Below are 22,022 nucleotides of genomic sequence, written 5' to 3' on the forward strand. Positions count from 1 at the left end.
GTGGCGCCGTCCCTCTTCTTCGTCACCCACCCCGCCTACTGCTCCCCACCCCCCCAAAAAGAAAGGATTTCCCCCTCCTTTTTGCTTTCTATATAAAAAAATAATTCCGTCTTCCCTGCACTCTCCGCCTCTTGCCTCGTTAGTGCGGATGGCGCTGGCAACCGCCGATGGCTGGAGGGAGAATCTAAAAGATAGAACTCGATGCCCCCTTCAACGCCACTGCTGTGGAATGGGAACAAAAAAAAAAATGGACCGGCGTAACCCCGAGCCACAGAGGAGAAAAAAACAGACAACCAACAAGCAAGAAGACACACTCACAGAGGGTAAAAGAATGAAATAATAAAAAGGACGACAAGGGAGGAAAATAAACAAATAAATAAAAAGCCGTTAACCTTCCTCGAAGCCCTTCCTTTTATCCGCGGCCGCTATCGCCAAGTTTGCTTAATGCCTCCTCCGCTGCCCCAATCACACCCCCACGCGCACGCCACTTTTCTTCAAAGGACATGGTGGTATTTTTCGCCAGTACCAATGCCTTTCGTAGCGAGAGCGTTTTTCCCTCGTTTTCCCGCAAAACAGGCTCAAAGGCCTCACGGTAGTCATCGTAGTATGCCACGACACTATCGCGCAGTTGTGTATAGAGCGGTGTGTACAAGGCAAACAACGCAGCAAAGAGGAAGCAGGTCACCCACAGCACGACCCGCTCCACTCGCTGCAAACGATCACTCAAGTCTGCTGCTAACTCAGTACCGCTCTCATATGGGGGAAATGAAATAACACCCGCGTCACTTGAATACGGGACCTGTTTGGATAAAAAGTGACAAAGTGGTTCCCAGCCACTTCCGTAGCGATACACAAGCAGCCTATCTTTTGGCACCACAGTCTTCACACGCTCTTCTAGCATTTCCAAAGTAGTTGCTGAAAAAAGTTTTCGATTCGATCCTGCCATACCCTTCGTCATCCTTAAGACCATCTGGTGGAGGTGAACGCCGGCTTGCCGCTTTGCTGCCTGTCCTGTCTGTCGTAGCAATGGGTCCCAGATGGCCGCTGCATCCCTCGCCCATGCGTCTTTGTCGGCTTCCTCTACAAGAATGACACGGGTACTGAGAGGACACGCCTTCAAGATTGCTTCAAAAGCCAAGGTACATGGCGGCCCGACAAGAGCGTCAAATCCCTTCCGATCGCCACTTGTTTCTCCATGATTGTCTTCAAGAATGGCGGGGTTAAACGGTTTTTGTTTATCCAGCACCATGCACCACTCTTGTGGATGCGTATTCACACGACCCTCTGTGAAGGTGTGCTGGAAGGTGTATGGGGTGTACCCAAGCTGCTGCAGCGCCGGCGTCATTGCCCCGCCACCGGGGATCATTGTCAAGCAGAGCACTTTTGGAGGGGCACGCAGACACTGACCACGACGCCACATGTTTTTGTTGTTGTTGTTGTTGTTGTGTGCGCCGATGCACTCCCAGGGAGTGAGAAAAAGCAGCAACAACCAAAGAAAAACCACTCCTTCTCTGTACTGTCACTTCTCTCGCAAAGGGACAAGAGACGAGAAACGCAAAGTAGAAGCTTTTCCGCACACAATCACACATGGACTGCCAGCAAACTTTACTTACTGACATAAAAATTATTTTAATCGAAAGCGGCAGTCTGGAAGCCAGAAAAAAGTCTGACAAAAGCGGTATCACCGCCCCCATTTCGCGTATTTTTTCCTCTTATCCGTTTACTTTTTCTAATTCATGTGCTCACGGGCAAAGGAGTCGGAGAGACTCAGACAGCACCGGAAGCTCCGTGTCACAAGGAACAGAAATAAGAAAATGACAATTACTTGCATGTACACCACCTGAGCGAATAGTCTCAATCGAGTTCTCAATGGTCTTCTTCATAGGACCCTGACGAAATGTCTTCTCCACATCACAGATATGATGCAATACACCTGCGGGCATATCAGAGAAAAGAGCCTGATGCGTTGCCGTGCCTGCACCAAAAATTTCTGAGACATTGGAACGGCCGTCGTTCCCACATGACAAACGCACACCGCCCGCCTCGTGGTGAATCTGCGTTTCTCTTCGCGGTTCCACTGCACCATTCAACGCCCGCTGCAAATACAAAGGGGGAATGTCGCGCAACGCCTGTTGGAGCGCTTGCTGAGTTTCCTTTGGTAGAAATTCAAGCGCGTCCGTTAAAACCTTGTCGCCCATAATGACTGCCGAGGAAATATTCTGCCGACGTACTCTTTCAACCTGCACGGGATGAAGAAGGGGCCACAGTGTATGCACAACAGGTAGGAAAGCCAAAAAAGAATCATCGCCTTGATTATTCATGCCATTATTTTTACAGCCAAATTTTTCCACGCAAGCTTGTTTCCACGCCAGTAGGGAAGCAGGATTGACACACGGTGTTGTGCACAGGTACTGGGCACGCGTTCGCTGTGCAATTTCCTCCAACAACTGCCAATACAACGTGCAGTTCCCCAGTTGCCGCCCCGCTGCAGCATCGCTCGTACCCTTCTTCTCATGTACAACGCCTACTTCATATTCTACTGAGGCTGTACTTCTTTTCTGCAGCCGATCTTCCTGCTTGGGTGCATGCTCCTCGGATACCTGCTGAAGAAACTGGGCCATCATCAATATCTCTTGCCCAACATCGCTGTTCTCCGCATCCAGGAAAGACTGGTGCTGGGACAAAAACATGTCTGAAAATTCCCTTGGGGGTGCCGAAAGAGTTATGAGCTCCGGCCCTTTACTCCCTTGAAAACTTTGCGTCCTCAACTGCTGCTGCTGCTCTTTCTCTTGCTGATTCCATAACAAATCCTTTTCTTTTCTTGTGGTTTGTCGAAGTTTTAAGAGCTGTTCCTGCGTGGAACTCGATCCAGCTTCCCTCCTGGCTTGCCTCGGTGAGGAACTGACGCGGTTTTCACCTCCGCTCTCATCATCAGCCTCTCTTAAGAGAGACAGTGACTGCAACGAGGTGTACAGGTCCACGGAAAGCCCAACCGAAAAGCGGTCAAAAAATCCTTCCTGCAAAATCCATGGAAATAGCCCCGTCCATGGAATGGGCTGAGACCTCGAAAAGTGAGGATGTTCACCTGTTCCGTGCAGCAACGAAATCCAACCCCTCACCGCGGGATGCATGGGGGGCTGATCCCCCTCTGCCGTCGCACCCACCATGGCGCTGCTGGTGGAAGCTGGCAACCCCACCAACAAATTTTTCCAGCCTACGCGATGAAGCATGTCGAACATTTTGCTGATGCACGACGCGGGTAGCGTGTTAGACGCTGTAATGGGAAAAAGCAAAGAAACTGGAAACATCGGAAGCAGATGCATCGCCACGTCGCGCAAAAAAGAAAGCGCCAGGTGCCAGTCTTCCTCGGTCCACGATTCTCCAACTGAAAATGGTGCGCAACACCGCAAGGTGATGTAGTCCAACGGGAGTGCCGCATCTGCACAGGCATGAATCACACAGTCTACCGCTTCCACCGTCCGCCGCACGTGGTGCTGCATCTCGTCGCGTCCTGCAAATGCCACCGAAGCAAACGATGGGAGGTGAAGCTCCACACCAACAGTGTCTCTCTCACTCTGTGTGAGCGCATTGGCCACGCTTGGGGGTATTCCCTGTCGCGGTTGCGTCCAAGACGGCCGACGACAGATAATCGAAGCGCCGCACATGGCATAAACCCTCGAGACCCGCATCTCAACTCGTTCAACACAAATGACACGCCTTGAATACAACGCCCTCGGCACCCTTCTTTTGTCTCTCACTCACCCACTCACTCTCTATCTGTGTGTGTGAGCTTCTTCCTTTTACACCCCACTCCTCATTCCTCTCTCAGAGTGATTTAGAGAGGAGTCGCAAGTAAAAAGGGAGTTGGAAGGAAATTTAATAAGGAATAACACTCAAAGAAACAAAAATTCCACACATAAGCGACAGTCACCGTCAAAAACACTCACCTTCTTCCCACCAAAGATAGAAATAAATAAATATATATATATATATATAACAACCTGGAATGGAGCAATGATTGGAACAGCCGACAATGATCAGAATAATTTGTTTCACTTCCATGGAGGGGTTAGAGAACGCAACGACACGGCCAGTGCCCAAATAATGCAAAGACGGCAATATGTGTTAAGAGGAATCACGTTTCCGTGGCGAATGTCCTTCAATCACATGCACGCCACCTCCCAAACCCACCTGTGGCTTGGACTCCTTTAGTCGTTTGGCAAACTCGTAACGCGCCTTCAACGCTGCCATGCGACGTTGCGTAGGGCTGAATTTCTCCTTTCCCTTTTCATTCGCATCGTCCGTGCTGACTGCGGCTTGTACGGACGTCTCAAGTGTTCGTGACTTCGCGCCGATGCAGCCCGATGCCAGCAACTGCTCCCGAAGGGCATTTCCATCGATCGCGGTACCCGCCTCACCCGACCTCGCACCCCTCTCCGAGGCGTGCATCTGACGATTAAGTCGATCAAGCCACTTGTCCGCGGACCCGCGGAACTCGTTTGCTCCTTCACTCGGCGTGTCAGGTGATGGTGAGGGTGGTAACAGCCTTCGTTTGTCTGCAGCACCTTCCTCCTGTTGCTTCTTCACCGCGTACTCCGTCAGTCGAACGGCATCATCAAGGTACCGCATCTGCGCAACCTCCACGGTAGCGAACATCACTTCGATACGGTAATCCTTTGAGATGCGTGTAGCGTACTCAAAGGTGTGGAAAGGCTGGTGAGTCCACTTGTATCCCATTTTGTAATCACCCAGGCAGGGCTGCTCCATCACAGAGAGGCTTCGTGGGTTCATGTGCAGTCGAGGGAACCATGGGTTGTCCAAGTGCTGAAGATACATGAGCGTTGTGGAAACGAGATTTAATATGCCAACATAAGGGCCAATCGTCGCCGGTTTTTTGTGAATTGGATACCCAGAAAAGTTCCCAATCATCTCACTAACTTGGCAAATGTTGGGTAAACTTGGGATAAGACCAAGGTGAAAAAAGCGTCCTAGCACACGCTGCAATGTGGGGGCACGACTCATTGCAAAGGCCAGTGTGTCCTTCCCTGGTATCCCCAGTTCCTTCTCGTAGAGGTTGACACAATAACGCGTTTCCTCCGCAATGTATGCAGCACGAGTATCCTGAAGCAAATGCAATAACTCATCCGAAATAATTGCCTCCTCTTCCCGTGTTATGACAGCTTGATAGCTGGTAAGGCCGGCGACAAGCATTTTTCGCATCCCGTAGGTCGAGCGGGGCTGACCAATGCTCTCATAGTTGGGTTCTAGAAGATTTTCATCGAACACACTGGTATAAGAGCCCTCGTCCTGCCTACGCCGCCTTCGTTTGTCGTCAATCACTTGAGTTCCATCACCCCCACTCATCAATGTGTCCTCTCCCCTCCCCATGATATCTATCCCCCCGCTTTGTTGTCGTTTTCGCGCCATCGTCCACGAGTTGTTTCGCTTCCGTGAGTCAAGCTCTTCCCGGGCCAATACAGCGTTGTACAGGGCAGAATCTCTTGGAATCGTCATCGAACCCGTTTGTCCATGGTACTCGCCTGCAGACATCCCTCCCAAGTCGATGTTTTCTTCACCACCTTCTGTGAATTCCACCACGGACGCAGCGTTTCGTTCCAGTGCTGCCTGAAGCATTTTTCGCCGGTCCTCTTTAGACACCCGCGCCGCCTCGTAGCCGTGTTCGTCGATGCCGTCATACAATCGGTAACGCTTTGGGATGGGTGAAAGCCACTCCCCTGGTACGCTGCGGCGAAGCATTTCCGCCCCCTCTTGTTCTTGATGCAGGCGGTACTGCTCGCGCTGCGATAACTCATGTGTAAGGTTAATTGGAGGACGAAACGACGCGGAGGAGACGTGTTTTTGGGAGTGCCTGTTGACATCGCTGCCGTGGTGAGAGTTTTGCCCCTCCTTCATGACAAACTGCCGTTTTCGTTTTGGTGGTATGACGGTGCCCGCGACGGCCGCATGTCCCCATTTTAACAGCCAATGGCGGCTGGGCCGCATGTTTCTTTTTCGCCCGCCCGTCCTGGCCAAGAAAAACGAACCAAACACAGAGTGGGAAAAACAACCAAAAAACAGGAGAGACACGTTACCCACAGTATGGAACAAAACAAGAAGAAAACGCCCCGCATTATTTACAGATGGGTGGACGTGAAGAAAAGAAAAGAAAGGGAAAAGAAAAGGACCCTCGAAACGGAGAAGTCATCAAAGAGGCACAAATATAGACACACGCACGGACACATTTCATCCGCCTTCCGCCTTCGTGTCAGACCACGTGGACGAGCACTGCGTTGTTACTCCATCCCCACCAACTACGGAATGGAGGAAAAAGTTCACCACATCGTCCTCATCCTCACCGTCATCGTTTGCCAGACTGTACACTTCCAGCACTCCCTTCTCTCGCCTTATCACCGGTGACACTGAACGACGAATTTGTATTCGCCTCTCCGCTCCCATTTCGCGAAGCGCATCCCTGAGTTTCGTCACACGCTGACGAACACCACTCGGGTGAGACGATGACATCTGCCGTGATGGCAACACAACTCCCAACGGAAAGGAGGATTTCTTGCAGTGCACGGCAGCTTCATCTGCGCCCTTTGTAGCTACCAATTCCGCCGCTGAAACAAAAAGAAACACGTAGTAATTATCTTTCTTCAGTGATAGCCAATGGGCATCAGTGAGCAACACGTCAAGCACGATGCTGCCCAACAAGTGCGCCGTCTCGTTCTTTCCAACCGCCAGGCCGTCCCCATCACCGCAAAAGGCTGCAGAGAACCCCTCGGCTCCTTCCCTGTTCTCCTTCAAGATATGACCCATTGACGGCAACATGCGCTCAAAACATGAAAGATGCCACTCACAAAGTCTGCTTTTACCAACAGCATCACCACACGTTGGAGACAAGGCAGAAGACGGTGCACCATTTTTATGCCGCCACTGCCGAACAGAGTTTCCAGTCAACCCATTCATTACTAATAAACAACAGAGACTCGTGAGTAATCGAGGAGTAAAAAACGAGGAAGACTCTCCGTCCATATGCGCGGAAACGTCAGCCCCAGACCCTCCGCGTTGTTGCTGACACAAAGCCAGCAAACAAGTGATTATTAACTCCAAGTCCGGACAGCTATGCACAAAGATCAGACAAATGCGTTCCAAAAGGAAGGGAGAAAAAAATTTAAAATTTAATGGCCGCCTGCGAAAGAAACTTTGAACGACATGCCAGTGACGTGCCGTATCGGATAAGGTTGGCAGATTTGCCCCACTGTCATCATTCAAAGTGCTCACATGTTCAGCTTCATCGATACTTTGTTCTTTCTGTATGCCTTTCGGTTTCCCCTCCTCTGCCTCCTCCTTCCCCTTAGCTTCTACCACCCATGAGAGCAATTCCAACAGTGAGATGTAAACATGTCTTGCCGGGGCCGGATTCCAGTCCAACTCGCTACGAAGGGCTGACAGCGCATTACTTGCAGTATCCGTTGGGTCAGCAATGACACAGTGCACATACGGTGACAGACATACGAGTTGCCTGTAATCATCCGGAATGGCGAGGGAAAGAGTCCCCAAATGAGAAAGAATCATTTCCAGCAGTAAACGACCGTCCTTACAAAATATGACCTGACGATGTTGAGAAATGACCTGCCATGCTAACGAGCCGCTCCCGAAAGAGTAGCGTCTTGAGGAGCAACTATTATTTTTGTCAGTTTCACCACCCCAAAGCACACCAACAAGAAGGCGCCCTACTGCAGCTTCCTCCGTTAGTTGCTCCAGTAACTTCTGATGCTCCCCCACGAGCGCCCGAATTCCTCGCACCCCACTACGGGAAAGATAGGTGGCGCAACACCGACGCAGGAAGGCCGCCACACTTGGATGGCAGTAAGGAAGAATATCCTCTTCGATGCATTCAACAAGTGAAAAAGATCGGATCCCACCTTCATTCTCTCCTGCCTCCGTAGTGACCACCGGAGGTTCCCCCATCAATGACAGAAGCGAGACAAGACGCAAGAAAAGAAACATAGACGGTTGCGAGGCTTCCGCAAGAATATCGCCGCAACTTCTACGCTCTTGTGGATTCGAAACGTCAATATGAGACGCGGGACGCAACATGGGCAACGACGCATGCTCACGGAAAATCTCAACAACATTATGTCGGGCGGCTTCCAGCTCATCCATGGCATCCTCTGCGTAGTTGATGACTTCTTGTGACTTCAGAAACACGGGAATGCTGAGTTGTGAGGTTGAAACGCTTAAAGCATGACCAAATAACTCTCGGTGTTTCCAATGCAGCTGCTGAGCACACATCTCCGCATCATTAGTACTGGAGTCCTTGTCGACGGATTCTTCTTTCATAGTCTTCGTTGAAAGGGCGCTGTGTGCGGTGAGAACACGGGCCCGCAAACGTCTGGAAGTGCGAGGGTCATCACTTAAGGCCTGAGACTGCGTGAACTCATGAAAGGTACCGTCACCACCATTCCTTTCCTCTCGCTCAGACAAACACTCAAGACGCCAACGACACAACGCCTCCTCCTTTCCCGAAAAAGACATTCGACACGTTCCCAGAGACGAAACTGCAGCCTCTTCAAGCGCCGCAAAGGAAAGTAAAGTCGTGACGGTGTTTGCAGCGTGAAATATATGTGGAAACTGCCGAATCAGTCGGGTATGAATTTCCCGCCAGAGTGCCGCAGAATTTCCCGGGCGGCGAACAGGCGAGGCGTGAAACACGCCTGCCTCTTCATAGCAGCGGAGCACAGTCGTAAAGAGTAGCCTGGTCCAACCTGGCACGACCAATGGCCTTGATGGTTCCCCTCCCCGCTTCGTCGCCGCCCCAAAGTCTGCGGGAGAAGAGTGAATTAATTGCGGACAGCATGCTTTCGTGATAAATGTTGTGTATTCTTCACGGACGGAAAATACAAGGCGATCGTACAACGTCCCACCAGGCTTTTCCCGCCAAAAGTCCTCGGCATGACGTTCTAGTACCGCAGCTGCCGCTATGGCTCCAATGAGTACAAGCCAATCTTCGTAATTTTCCTGAAACGCATGAAAATGCAGATCTGTATGAGACGCCGAGGTCTCCGTCTTCTGACCATTGCCATTCTCATTACCAGTGCGAGAAGCACAACAAGCCATATACACTCCCTTGTAAATCAGTTCCTGTAAAACAAATTCTTCTTCCAGTGCAGGAATGCCGAGGCACAACGCCACCTTCATGACCCGCGTGAACAACGCCGATGTCACCGTGTATTTCTTGTAGGGAATTTGTGCTAGGCGTCTGAAGATCATGTCCCGTTGCAGAGTGGTGGTGGTGTCGCCTCCTGCCCTGATGACAGAAAGCATTGAGGATACATCCTGCCCAAGGTCTGGCCCCAGCTCAATCGGGAATAAGTGCGGGTTATGACGCCACCAGCGACGAAAAAGCTCCACTGCCATGTGGTCCTGCCCCTGACGCAAAAGCGCCTCAAAAGTAAGATGAAACGCATATGCAGAAGAACGCATTGTCTGTTTCAAGGCGAAACGCAGAGGCTCCAAAGTTGAGTTTGCCGCCCCACCCATTCCATCATCGCCGCCAAGAACATATGACATCAGCGCTTCTTTTGGTACTTTCCGTAGGACATTCCGCAACACATCCTTCTCTTCCCGCAAGTTATCATCCATTTCTTGTAACCGAGACGTGCCTCCTACTGCGTTGGCATCCGCCATCATCAATTCCACTCTCACCCGCGTGTTTTTTTGTTCAACAATGCGAATAGAATGACGTACGAGTCTAACAATCTCGGAAGGTGCCACATGTCGTTTTCCGTCCCCACATTTCTCTCCCTCGTCCTTTTTGACACCCTTCCGTGGGCACGTCGCTTCATCCTCATCGTCTTGATGGAGGGTGCTGCAGCCTTTTTCAGCTTCACCCGCCTTTTTTTCGTTGGAATTCTCCTCGTCATTCATGGCGAAGAGGACGGCATGCTTCAGGTTAGCAATCACGTGCCACGGCCGCAAGGAAACGACAGAAGAAGAGGGAGCGGCGGTGGCAGCAGCGGACCACTTACTCCCTGCAGTCCTTGCACCGCCGACGGCCTTCTCCCCTTTCGCCAACAAGGCACGCCGCACAAATGACACTCGACGCAAAGCAACATCGTCTGCGGCATCGCCTCCCGCAAAGTGAGCGGGGAACAACGCGGCAAAGAACGGGGTCACGGGTGACTGCTTCTTCCCGGAGAGGGACGACCCCGCACATCGTCGCGCCCATAACAGCGACGACGATGACAACGCCGTCCTCGGCTTCGCGGCCGCCGGAGCCAATAATTCGGGGCGTAACTGTCGCTGCCTTTGCCGCATGACACCCGACACTTCCCCAAATCAAAAACCAAAGAAAAAGAAAAAGCACCCGTGGAGGAGACAGCTGCAACACAATGCCGTGAAGGGCAAACAGATACGCAGAGAGAGAGAGAGAGGGGTGGGGAAAAACGCTCCATTGCAATAGGAGGATTACAACAACAAGAGGATAAAGGCCGCAACAGCAAAAACACGGGAAGAAAAACAAAGTGAATAAAAAAAAAAGTGGAATGGGGCGGATACGCAAGAAAAGCAGCAAACACGCAGAAGGAAAGAAAAAAAAAAAAAAAAAAAAAAAAAGAAAAATATAAGAGATGCAAAAAAAAAAAAAAAAAAAAAAGAAAAATATAAGAGATGCAAAAAAAAAAAAAAAAAAAAAAGAAAAATATAAGAGATGCAAAAAAAAAAAAAGAAAAAAAAAAAGAAACTCAAATAATAAACAAGAATATCCCCCTCCCCAAGAGAGAGAGAGGGAGAGCAGCGCCCCACGCTCCACCCCGGATTCCCTTTTTTCTCCAACTTCCCACAAAATCCCTCGTGGTCTCTCGCATCCCACAAACTGGCACAAGAAAAAAAAAATAAAGGAAATTAGCCGCAGTGAATAATAAAAAAAAAGAAAAAAAAAAGAAAAGAAAAGAAAAAAGGGGTTTTCACACGCACAAAAACACACATAGACACGCGCAAACACAAACACGCTTTTTTACTAGCAACTCCTCTTAGAAATTTCAATTGTCACACTTTTCTTGTGGCGGTGATGATGGTCACGTTTTTCCATGAAGCACACACGACCAATGAGCTTCACTTTCTCGCAGCACACTCCATTCATATCCAACAGCCAGATAATATAGTAATATATATATACATACATATACATATATATAATATACGTCTGTATATAAATGTAGAAAGAAAGAAAGAAAGAAAAAAAAAAAAAAAAAATGGAAAAATGGTTGCAAAGGAATTCCATCATTGCTTCTCCTAGCCTTTAAATGAAACGGCAACAGCAACCAAGGCACCCCCATCCCCCTCCTCCTCCTCCTCCCAAAAAAATAAAAAATAAAAGGGACGCTCCACCACAAGTGCAAACACGTACAGAACTAAAAACTAAACAACAACAAAACTAAAACAGACCCTTCTTGGGTTATTAATATGGGATGTGCATACACAAAACACATTCTTTTTGAGGTGTGTGTGTGTGGTATATATGTGTGTGTCTTTGTGTGAAACATCTCTTCTCCCGTTTATTTCCTTCCTTCTGGGGGTCTACCGACAGTGAAAGAGACATTTTTACATTTCTTTCAACACTTCCCGTAAGCATGGGAATTAACAAATCACCAGGTAAAAAAAAAAAAAAAAAAGAAATAGAGGGATGAAATAAAAAGGCAAAGAAACAAACCAGTGCTGTTCACCTTCCTTTTTCCTCATCGGCCTTTTCTCTTCTCTTCTTTTGACATGTGACTGGTTAAGAAATTTTTTTTTTCTTCGTTTTATCCGTGTTTCTCCACTCCCTCGCTTCTGCCCGCACTCGTGTGTTCAGAGTCATGAGACAAGGAGGATGTATATATGAATATGGCTCTTTGTATCAAATCAAAAGGAAAAATTAATCAGTGTACTTTCTCTTCATAATGATAAATCAATCATTTTGCTTAGTCTCCCTCTCTCTATCTCTCTCTCGCTTTCTCTTTTCCTTTCATTCTGTCCTTTTTTTTTTTTTTTTTTTTGTCATCATCGTCTGTTTCTCTCTTTTTTCTTTATATATATATAATATATATATATTTGAGAGGGAGAAAAAAATGAAATTTTGTGAGTATTCTCAAAGGATGTTAAATCATGAAACGCCTGATAAAACATGGCGTCGTGGCTGCAACAGTGGGTCCATCTTGGTGCCATTGGCCCTTTTTTTTTTTTTTTTATCCTTTCCTCTTCTTCCCTCCCGTTGCGTTCTCCTTCAACCCCACAACTCCGGGCTAATACTCCAGGAGGAACGGCGCACGGGTGCACGAGGAAAAAAAAACTGCCTCCGCTTTTACGGCCCTAACGGACTTCACGCGGTCCACGCGCCATGTCGACAAACGAGCGGTGTCCCCGCGGCCTTGCAGAAACCACTGGACGAGCCGGAGTGGTGGCCGGCAGCTCCTGGGGACCTCGTCCCCCTCCAAGTTCTCCTGCCATTGCTGCTGGCATTGCCATCAAAGGTTTGGCTGCTGCTGTGTTCGAACCAGCGCAGCCGTGAAGATACCTCGCAGCCTTTTTCCATACAGACGGCTTCACGTAACGCGTTCCCGGCGAAAGAAACGGATGATGCGTGAGAAAATGGATCGCTGAGGCCTTTTGCTCCAGTTCCTGCAACAAATTCCCCCCGCCATGGGATGATGACAAAAGAGAAAGTTCTCCTTTACTTCTCGACACGGAGCTATGCGCGGAACCACCTCGAGTGAGAGGGGTAATCATGGGCTTGTCAGGCTCGGGACTCTCACCGCCATCTTCTATCATATTGTGTCGCTTCTGTTTAAGCTTTTGGAAGTGCCAATGTACAAGCAACGCGTTGACATTATAAAGCCATTCCTGCAAAATAGCACGGACAATAACGAGTTGCCGATCGGCAGGATTGCTAACAAAGTCGTTCACGAGAATGGCGTTGCGTCGATTCATACAAACACAAGAAGGCGCATTCTCTACAATGACGTTACGCTCCAGGTGACGTCCGATACGGCGTAAGTCCTTCGTATACCCTCCGTCACGATACCAACGCACATCACGATAAATGACATCGTCGAGAATGGTACCATCAGGATCCAAGCGGGCAATAACGGGCCGAGCAACCACTTCCACACTCGCTGTCCAGATTATAATCTCAAGTCGCAACATGACGCCGTCATCTGTGGGAGTTTCTGTCGCCTCTGGAGAACGATTTTGGATGCCGTTGTCCTTCCCACCCTCCAGTACCTGTGTGGAAGAATTTTTACCGGTGGGCTCCATTGGTGTTTCGCCCTTGTGCATTACCGGATGAGGGTACAAAGCCCTAAGTTGCTTCAGCATCTCCACAGCACCGGGACGAAGTATTGCGGGACCATGTTGACGGTTGTTGCACAACGTCTCGTCAAGGTCAAATACTATTGTCGCAGTACGTTCCTTTTCGGCTGCTGAGGCCAAACTTCGAGTGAGAAGTTGTCGGGTTGGGTATAAAATGTTTTTTGGCAACAATCCATCTAATGCCTCTTCAAGAGATGAATGTGCACTTCTTCTGGCAAATTTTTCTCCATTTGTATCGGCACCAGATGAATTTCCAGAAACCAAACTTACAGAGGGCGCGGAAGGTGCACGTGACGCATGGACGGAGGCATTTTTTGATGCCCCATCCTTCTGTTGCGTGTGCTCCTTTCGTCCCTCCCTCGGAATGGTCAGGGGAGGCATCACGGAGTAACGCAGTGAGAGTGGCTTCTCCGCTGCGTCCTGCTCCTTCAGTGATAAAAAACCCTCATTGGAGTTGTTGCTCAAGCCGTTCTTGTTACTATTATTATTGCTAATAAAATCGCAACTATTCATTTCCTCCAAACAATCATTAAAACTGGATAAATCACGTGAAGGATTTAAACGAGAAGATGAGGTGCCATTTCTACAAGACGTCCTATCAATCTGCAGCTCTGAGATATCATGTTCCACAAGGTGCACCTTGACGGGAATGTTATTCATCTCAGGTATTTGCTGACGCAACGAAAGCGCATGATCGTCATTTTCCTTTTTGCTGTCCGCTTCGCCCTGTCCCTTTCCCGCATTTGCGACACTAGATTCCCCTCCACGCTCAGCCTTGCCGGGCTTCGTCTTGGACGCCTTTGACCGTTGCTTTGCTTTTCCCTTCTTTGGTGATGTACCAGACAACACCCTCTTTTTGCCCGCATCGTCACTTTTCATCGCTGTCGTCTTCCCTTTTTTGCCGCCCTTGGAGCCCTTACAACCACCTCCTGCTGCATCTCGAGCAGCGGTCGGTGTGAGGCTGTCTTCCTCCGCCACAACGTCCAAGAGATTGACGACGGGCCTTGACACCGACGGCAGCGATTCGCGTCCTCCCTCGTCCGGAGTGTTGTGTGGGAGAAATGGCCCCTCACCATCTGGCGCCTCCTTCACAACGGCCGTTGCTACGTCCTTTTTCTTGCTGGAATTTACCTCCTCCTGCCGTCTTTTGCGGCAGGTTTTATCCGAATTTCGTGTCCCCACCGCAAACCTTGTCATGTCTCTTGCTATCGTCACCCACAGAGTTGCAGGACACGCACGACACACAAGAGTTTTTTTTTTTTTTTTTTAAAGCAAGAAGGAAAGACTATCTAAATATAAAATATAAAGAAATCTGCACAAACGTATGTCCGTCCAACAGTTTCCCCCGCCTACACACACGTACACAATTGTTTTTTGTTTTTTTGTTTTTGTTTTCGCTTTTGTTTTCCTTTTGGCCCCACTCCTTTGATACTTCCTTCGCTCCTTCCCTAATCGTGTTGCTGCTTCGAAAATATTTACGATTGCACTCAAGCGCTATCCCACCACCAGTTCCTCTCTCCTTGTGGTTGCAAGACCGGAGTACACGCGGCGCAATTTCCCTGCAAAAAAAAAAAAAAACAAAAAAAAATCCACATTAAACAGAGAAAAAATAAGACGGGGAGAAAAAGTGTGTCCAGGTTTAAAGGCAAACAGTCCACACGGACACAGAGATGAGGGCACAAACGTAAATCAAAAAGAGGAAGAAGATATACATATATATAAGACGATACGGGTGCAGTAATGTGTGTAGAAAAAAAAGCATCAGCTTCCGCGTCGTGAAGTCTCCAGGCATCACGGGGCAAATAAAAAAAAAAAAAAAAACCTGTAAAACAAAAATGCAAAATAATTTAAAAAAAAAATATTGTGTAGAAAAATACAATAAAGAAAAAATACAACAAAAAACAAATGCGTGTCTGGCCGATGCCTAGTCGCTCTGCTTCCCGCAAGGAGAAAGAAGGAAGAAAAAAGCGAAGATTAAAGCTTGGTTCCGTGTGCCTGGCATCCTGCAGTCCGCTTGAGATTCATCCAACAGCCACACACCCGTTAAAGAGCCAAATTCATACAAGAGACATTACGCAACAGTCCGGCCTGTTGTGAAGTCACGAGAGGACAGGCTTTGAAAGGGCCCCGCAATCCCCCTAACCCTTCCCCTGTCCACCGCATGGAGGGCAGCAGCGGCAGCAGCGGGAAGGAGTGGGTGGGAGGAGTGGAAAAAGCAGCATCTTCCAACGCGGTATCATCTGCCTGGCCCCATTTGACGGCAAACTCCTTCCACAGTTCCCTAAAAAAAAGAAAAGAAAAAAAAAAGTAAAGGAAAAAGAAAAAGAAACATCAAAGCAAACAACATCAGACAAAAACATCAATCACCCACAAAAAGAGTCAAAAAGTCACAATAAAATGTGAACTCCCCCCTCCCCAAAAAAAAAAAAAAAAAATTAAATAAATAAAAATATAAATAAAGGCCAAACAATATATATATATATATATATAAAGAAAAAAAAAAAAAAAAAAAAAAAAAAAGCAAAAATGCAACAAGAGGATAAAGTTGTAAAAAAGGAAGCAAAGAGAATCGTCACAGTTAAACGTGTCATTCTCTTCCATCCATCTCCATCCCCCTTCCCCCCTTCTTCCCCTCTTTCTGGCTTTGGTCTTCGCAAATTCAAAAAAACAAAAAAGGGGTTATAATTTGCGTTTCTCGAATCATTGTGCCGTCCAATATCCACATGCATAAGCACCTACATGCAAGCAAATATATATATATATATATATATATATATGTACGGCTCACCTCACCCGTTGCGACATCATTTTATCATTCCTGTTTTTTATGTGCATTTTATTTATTTTTTTTTCTTCTTCGCAACGACCCCTTTCGGTGTGCGTGTTGCTTTTTTTTTTTTTTTTTCTTTTTTTTTCTTTTCTTTTTTTCTGGGAAAATGAGAGAGAGGAAGAAATTTTGTAAACGACCATAAAAAGACAAAACAAAAAAGGAAACAACAACAACAAAAAAGAGCGTTCACCACTCGATGCGTGCGCTGCTGGAGAGCCACAACGATGCCTCGTGTTGACATCGCGAAGGAACATGCGCGGCAGCCCTTCTCCCACGCGTCCCTCCCCACTTCACTGCCTCCCTTTTTTCTTTTTTCTTTCTTTCTTTCTTCTGCCAGGAGGTGGAGAGAAGAGGGCGTGGCGGGCAAAGTTGCAGTCGACACTTTCGCGCTCATATGCCCCCCTCCCCCCTCTTTACACCTACACGCGCAAAATATATATTTCTTTTCTTTTTTCTTTTAAGTTGCGCGTGGACCTCCCGCTCTCAGTACCGCCACCACAATCTGCAAAGGGCGAGTGAAAGGAGAGCAACGAATGGCCTTCACACATGCAGACAAACAAAACAAAACAAACGAGAAAAGAGCAAACAAACAAACAAAAAAAAAAAAAAATGACTCCAGGGGAGGGAGGAGAGAAAAAAAAAAAAAAAAAAAAAAAAAATACAGGGGTAGAAAAAAAAGGCAAAGTAAAGGGCGTGCGACGCACAGTGTGAAGGGGTGTAACGAAAAAGAGGTGGCGCATTACCCCCACCCCCACCACCACCACCACCTAATTTCCTTCCGCCCTCTCTCTTCGCACAGAATAACTGCTCCCTGAAGCAATACCCCCGGATACAAACCTCTCAAAGATGCGCACATGGCAAAAATAAGCAAATAAAGCAACTAAACAAATTCACACACGCACATACACGCACACAATAAAATCTGTAAAAAAAACTTTTTTTTTTTTTTTTTTTTTTTTATATGAGAATACACACAAAAAAGGGATAAAAATAATAATAATAATAATAACAATGGGATGACAATCATTTAGCATGCATATATATACATATACATATATATATATGCATGCATGGTTGTTGATAGAGGCCCGTCTTATTCCCTCCTTTTTTTTTTCTTGTTTCATTGTACATCCCATCCCAATGCAGAAAAGAAAGTTGATAGAATACGGGGGGTGAAAGCGTCATTCACACACACACACACAGACACACACGCACACACACACACAAAGGAAGAAAGAAAAGGTGACACAACCAAAAACGCAGAGAAATAAATAAACAATAAAAATAATAAAACAACTTTATTTTCTTTTTCCTTTTTCCTTTTCGTATAATCAGAAAGAAGAGCAAAAAAACAAACCAAAACAAACAAAAACCCGGCATACAATGCACCCTGATTTAACATTGTAGTCTCCCTCCCCATTCTATCACTGACCTTACTTTTGTGTCCGCCGGTCCCTAGCTCTTTTTTTTTTTTTTTTTTTTTTGTGTGTGTGTGTGTCGTAGTGTGTCTGCGTGTGCACGTTGGATAAGGAAATAGTGGGGCGTCATTTCAGTTTGAAGAGGTGTTTTTATGCCGGTGGAGAGTGCGTCAGCACCGGGCGGCACCGAAGAAAAAAATTATCCCTGTCGTCTTCAAATTCGTCCAAAAATTCATCGTGATCCTCATCTTCATCACATTCAGCAACATAACGGTCATCAACATCTTTGCTGTTGTTGTTGTTGTTATACATGTCCCGTTCGCCAATATTTGCGGTTCCGCTACCATCCGTAGCCACGCTCAGTACATTGAAGGGGGTGTCGCGCACACACAACGGCTTCGCAGAAAATAACTCACGGACGTTCGATATAGCATGCACCAATTTATCGTACTTAGATTTGATTTTAACATGCGGTGTCACTTCATTCGTGTCCGCCTTGGTCCGCGAGGTTCTTTTCTCTGCGGAACCAGATGCTGAACTTCTTGTTGCATGTTCTCGCACATTTTTATCTTCTCTTTTTTGAGGAAAAGAGCACAATAACTGTGGCGCTGTTACAGTGAAAGTTTTCCCGTTATTGAATGGAATATCCCTATTACTATTGTTCTTTTTGAAGTTTGCAAAACAATTGTACTCCGCACGAGGAGGTAATGCTATATTCAGTTGATCGGGCGGAGACAATACGTTCAGTGGACGATGTGGAGGCGTTTGTTCCTCATCAAACGCGTCAAAAGTATCAAAGTCCAAGCGTCGAGCGTCGTTCTTGCCCGTACTTTTTTGAAATACATCCATGCCACATCTCGCCTTCCCTGAAGATGTGTCACTGTTACACGCCCCCTCCGCAAGAAAAGACCTCTTAAAAAATTCAATGGGTGACCGGGTCTCCTGCTCGGGCGGCGTAAACGGTATGGAGTTTGGAGCATCATTGAATAACTGTGACACCTCCAGTAGTTTTACCGGTGTCGAGGGCTCTTCGGGCGCATGCACGATGGAAAACAGACGCTCCGTTCTGTGGAAATCCAGTGAAGCGTACATGGGTGAGGGAAAAAACTGGTTTGGGGTCTCGCAAGCGTGAAACGAAGACGGTGAGGGATGCAAATGCGAGGTTGGTCTAGGATGCTTCTCAGCCAAATCCAGTACAAAAGACATGGAAAGTCGCTGGGAAAGGCAAGCCGACTTCATTGTTCCAGGGGAGACATGGGCATTGATCTGAGGTGTCATGTTTGCCGGAGTGAGCGAGACGGGCGTCGATGGCAAATTTCCCGACGGAATATGCGAAAAAGATCGTGAAAAAGCATCCTCTCCTGCAAATGAAGACAACGGTGTTGTGGCGGTAGATGGAGGACAACTGTTTCTGCCAAAAATAAACGCACGCAGTTGCGTGGACATTCCGCGTTTTCTTGCCACCGACTCCATCCACTCCGCCCATGTCTCCACCTCCTCCTCCTTTATCAGCAACGCAAAGTCAATAAGAAACAAAAAATCCAGCTCAAGTTTTTGAACTTCTTTTAATGAGATACCAGTGGCTTTGGAAATGCGCTCATTCCACTTCCGCGAACCATCCACGTACATCTTCGTCGCGATTAAAATGGCAATGGCAACAAGACGGTACCAGTTCGCATTTGTTACACCAACGTCTTCAGAAGGAGACTGTAGCGTAATACGTGATATGTACACCAAAGCCCCTATTAACACCATAGGAGCAGCATCACCATACGCCACGTGAACTCCAATAGATTCAATTAACTGCTGCACCATTGTAGGAGATGCTTCTTGTTCTTTTACTTCTTCCGATACAAGTTTCGGGGCGTCTCCACTCGCCATAGCTACAGATTGTATTTCTTTCTCTTCATTCTGCTGTCCTTCATTCTGTGTAGGATCCATATCGTTTAATGAACAAAAAGTCTCTTCCATCCCACTCCCATGCTGCATTGATCCCCCAACACTGGAACAGAGGGTTCTTGTGAAAAGGGCATGCTGCGATAATGAAAACTTTGATGGGGGTGCTGAAAAAGACTTCAAATTCACTGAAGATGCCATGTCAAATGAGCGGATGCTCGCGAGACAAGACGACAGTATCGGTTTCTGTAAATTTTCTGGATTCTCATTGCATGATGTCCCATGCGCAGCTTCGGGCGCGTTGGATGTTCGCCGTCCGCAAATCGTAATAAGTTGTTGAATTGCACATTCATAAAAGGGCGCAATGTTCGACAAACGGAAAGCCGAAGGAGTATTATCCCCCACGACCCCGCTACCTAATTCGGACCCTGACGCAGTGAATTTCGTTTTAACTTCTTCATCCACTGGCGTCGAGGACTCCTGTCTGCCATCCAGTGATAACCTCGAGCGGGGCAATGGAACAAGAAACTCCGTATGACCCTCCTGTTCGTTGACGTGACAGGGTTTCCAATGCCGCTTGCGTCCCCTATTCGCCGGAGAGCGTGTTTTGTGGTGCGGCGAGCTGTTTCCAGCCAATGTCCGGTTGCGAATAACCTCCACTGCAGCGGCACCAAATCCGCGATGCCGGTGAGACCGACGAGCAGGTCCAGCAACATGGATAGGATTGTGATGACTGCCGTGGTGTTGCTGATAATGGTGGGCCTGGTGATGCCGGGGATTTCCCCCATGATGCTGAGGTCGGTTGCCGCTAAACGCCTTCTTAAAAAATGAAAGACGAGCAGATTGAAAATGGCCATTAAGGATCTCGTTATTGCTGGGGTTACCCGCACTCATGACGGACGGCTTTTGCTGCTGCTGCTGCTGGTGGTGGTGGTGTTGGTCTTGGTGATGACAATGACACTCGCTGCGCCCCAAATGAACCTGACAACCCCCACAGCAATTCATGCGACGAACGTCTTCGATGGGCATTACGGGAGTTGTTTTGGCGACGCCCGCCCGCATGATATCAGCGTTCCCCAATAGCTTCGCCGCCACGTTGCTATCGCTCTTCCACTTAGTCAACGTGCTGCCAGAGAGTGTGCATTTCATGCTATTCGATGGTTTGCCACCGCCACACGCCGCCAACGACTCCACCGGCTGACCACTGGGTAAATTCCCAGTCGAGGACGTCCAATCATGCGAAATGCCACCTGCAAACACCGCCTCTGGCCATGCGTTTTCGTCAGCCAGAGTAGCTGTAAAAGGCACCTTTAGATTGTGGAATGAGTGAGACACATACCCTTTTGAACGTTGTACATCAGGAGACACTGACAATTCCATTGGAAATTTAGTTTCGGCAGTAGTAGTAGTGTTAGTATTATTGTTATTATTATTAGTAGTACTAGTAATGGCTGTCGTCCCTCAGCGTATTCCTATAGGGTTCTCCCTGTAGTTCTCGTACGCCGAAAAGGGATCAGTGCCAGTAGTAAGTCCAACAAACCCGTCGTTTATTGCGGCCGCGTCCACTGCCCAGACCCAACTTAAGCCTCCCTTTTTTATCCTAGAAAAAAAAAAAAGAAAAAAAGGAAGGTACCTCCAAAAATAATAAAAATCGAAAAGATTAAATACAGAAGCGAAGACAGGTTTGGGACAGTTACACAAAGAAGATGTGACTTTCTGGCGTAAGCACTCAATTTGCCCTTCCGAGGACTCAACAGAAAAGTCCCCCCCCCCAAAAAAAAAAAACACACGCACACACACGAGGCAAAAAAAAAATATAATCGATGGTCTTCCTTCCACAATGCGACACGGGCCGCAGACAAAAGCAGCTACACTAAATCTGTCCACGGGCATCCGTTCCACATGCACAATGGCCTGTAGCACATGGACATATTGGAGCCTGCTCACAGGGGCGGCTTCCTTGGCGATGAAGAATGCTACCGCATTCTCCTCGATCACCGGCTGCTGAAATACCAGAAAAAAGGCATTAACATCACCTGCTGGCAACAAAGTCTGTTGCCACGTAGAAAAGGCCTGCACCTCCTTGAAAACCGCGTTTTTTCGTCGCATTTACTCATCTAGAAAGGGAGACGCCAGATTTTCCGTGCACCACAGCCACGCGTCTTTGACGGCAAACAACAATCACAGCTGTTGATAGTTGCTGCGGTGCATCAAATGCAGTACAGAATGCAACCGCGTAACCGGACGGATTGGAGGCCGGACGAGCAGAACTTGCTGTGCAAAAGCTACGCAGCAGCGCATCCACTGCCGCCAAGAAGCCCCAAGACGCTTATTGCCCAAATAACCCGCACAGCCGGCCACGAGAAGATCGTGCTCGCTGCTCCTTCCCGGTCAGCGGCTGGGTAGAATTTGCCAACGCGCCCGCCTCGTACATAGTCCTGTGCAAAAATGAACGCGGCCCCATCATGAAAATGCTAGGGCGCGCCGCCCAAAAGTCATCGTGCGCAGGGCGTCGCTGAAATTCAACA

The 22,022-nt window shown here is 47.9% G+C and overlaps 6 protein-coding genes across 6 annotated transcripts, besides 34 other annotated features; all 6 read right to left on the reverse strand.

The window, feature by feature from the left end:
- Positions 1-22,022: part of a sequence feature (heterozygous, Esmeraldo-like haplotype) that runs on past both edges of the window.
- Tc00.1047053507677.100 (hypothetical protein, conserved) lies at positions 413-1,420 on the reverse strand (the record flags this gene model as incomplete). Its single annotated transcript, XM_811569.1, has 1 exon — positions 413-1,420. One exon carries the CDS (start codon positions 1,418-1,420, stop codon positions 413-415), a length of 1,008 nt encoding a protein of 335 aa, XP_816662.1.
- Positions 1,420-1,446: a microsatellite.
- On the reverse strand, positions 1,743-3,689 carry Tc00.1047053507677.110 (uncharacterized protein; the record flags this gene model as incomplete). The annotated part of the gene is made up of 1 exon (XM_811570.1): positions 1,743-3,689. The coding sequence occupies one exon, from the start codon at positions 3,687-3,689 to the stop codon at positions 1,743-1,745; it is 1,947 nt and encodes a 648-aa protein (XP_816663.1).
- Positions 3,968-3,997: a sequence feature (AT_rich).
- Tc00.1047053507677.120 (hypothetical protein, conserved) lies at positions 4,126-6,003 on the reverse strand (the record flags this gene model as incomplete). The annotated part of the gene is made up of 1 exon (XM_811571.1): positions 4,126-6,003. The coding sequence occupies one exon, from the start codon at positions 6,001-6,003 to the stop codon at positions 4,126-4,128; it is 1,878 nt and encodes a 625-aa protein (XP_816664.1).
- Positions 6,154-6,182: a microsatellite.
- Tc00.1047053507677.129 (hypothetical protein, conserved) lies at positions 6,244-10,320 on the reverse strand (the record flags this gene model as incomplete). The annotated part of the gene is made up of 1 exon (XM_811576.1): positions 6,244-10,320. One exon carries the CDS (start codon positions 10,318-10,320, stop codon positions 6,244-6,246), a length of 4,077 nt encoding a protein of 1,358 aa, XP_816669.1.
- Positions 10,589-10,744: a sequence feature (A-rich).
- Positions 10,924-10,960: a microsatellite.
- Positions 11,168-11,215: a microsatellite.
- Positions 11,221-11,256: a microsatellite.
- Positions 11,503-11,540: a microsatellite.
- Positions 11,658-11,712: a sequence feature (A-rich).
- Positions 11,968-12,000: a microsatellite.
- Positions 12,019-12,038: a microsatellite.
- Positions 12,068-12,095: a sequence feature (AT_rich).
- Positions 12,352-14,547, reverse strand: Tc00.1047053507677.140 (hypothetical protein, conserved; the record flags this gene model as incomplete). The annotated part of the gene is made up of 1 exon (XM_811572.1): positions 12,352-14,547. The coding sequence occupies one exon, from the start codon at positions 14,545-14,547 to the stop codon at positions 12,352-12,354; it is 2,196 nt and encodes a 731-aa protein (XP_816665.1).
- Positions 14,601-14,621: a sequence feature (AT_rich).
- Positions 14,730-14,757: a microsatellite.
- Positions 14,914-14,938: a microsatellite.
- Positions 15,151-15,256: a sequence feature (A-rich).
- Positions 15,634-15,679: a sequence feature (A-rich).
- Positions 15,768-15,819: a sequence feature (A-rich).
- Positions 15,820-15,840: a microsatellite.
- Positions 15,841-15,877: a sequence feature (A-rich).
- Positions 16,100-16,130: a microsatellite.
- Positions 16,239-16,278: a microsatellite.
- Positions 16,483-16,510: a microsatellite.
- Positions 16,722-16,790: a microsatellite.
- Positions 16,814-16,839: a microsatellite.
- Positions 16,918-16,948: a microsatellite.
- Positions 17,116-17,139: a microsatellite.
- Positions 17,165-17,193: a microsatellite.
- Positions 17,217-17,244: a microsatellite.
- Positions 17,367-17,406: a microsatellite.
- Positions 17,446-17,473: a sequence feature (AT_rich).
- Positions 17,643-17,664: a microsatellite.
- Tc00.1047053507677.150 (CYC2-like cyclin, putative) lies at positions 17,749-20,874 on the reverse strand (the record flags this gene model as incomplete). The annotated part of the gene is made up of 1 exon (XM_811573.1): positions 17,749-20,874. The coding sequence occupies one exon, from the start codon at positions 20,872-20,874 to the stop codon at positions 17,749-17,751; it is 3,126 nt and encodes a 1,041-aa protein (XP_816666.1).
- Positions 20,891-20,945: a microsatellite.

The sequence above is a fragment of the Trypanosoma cruzi genome, genomic scaffold (genome assembly GCF_000209065.1).
Source record: "Trypanosoma cruzi strain CL Brener 1047053516323 genomic scaffold, whole genome shotgun sequence".
NCBI lineage: Eukaryota > Euglenozoa > Kinetoplastea > Trypanosomatida > Trypanosomatidae > Trypanosoma > Trypanosoma cruzi.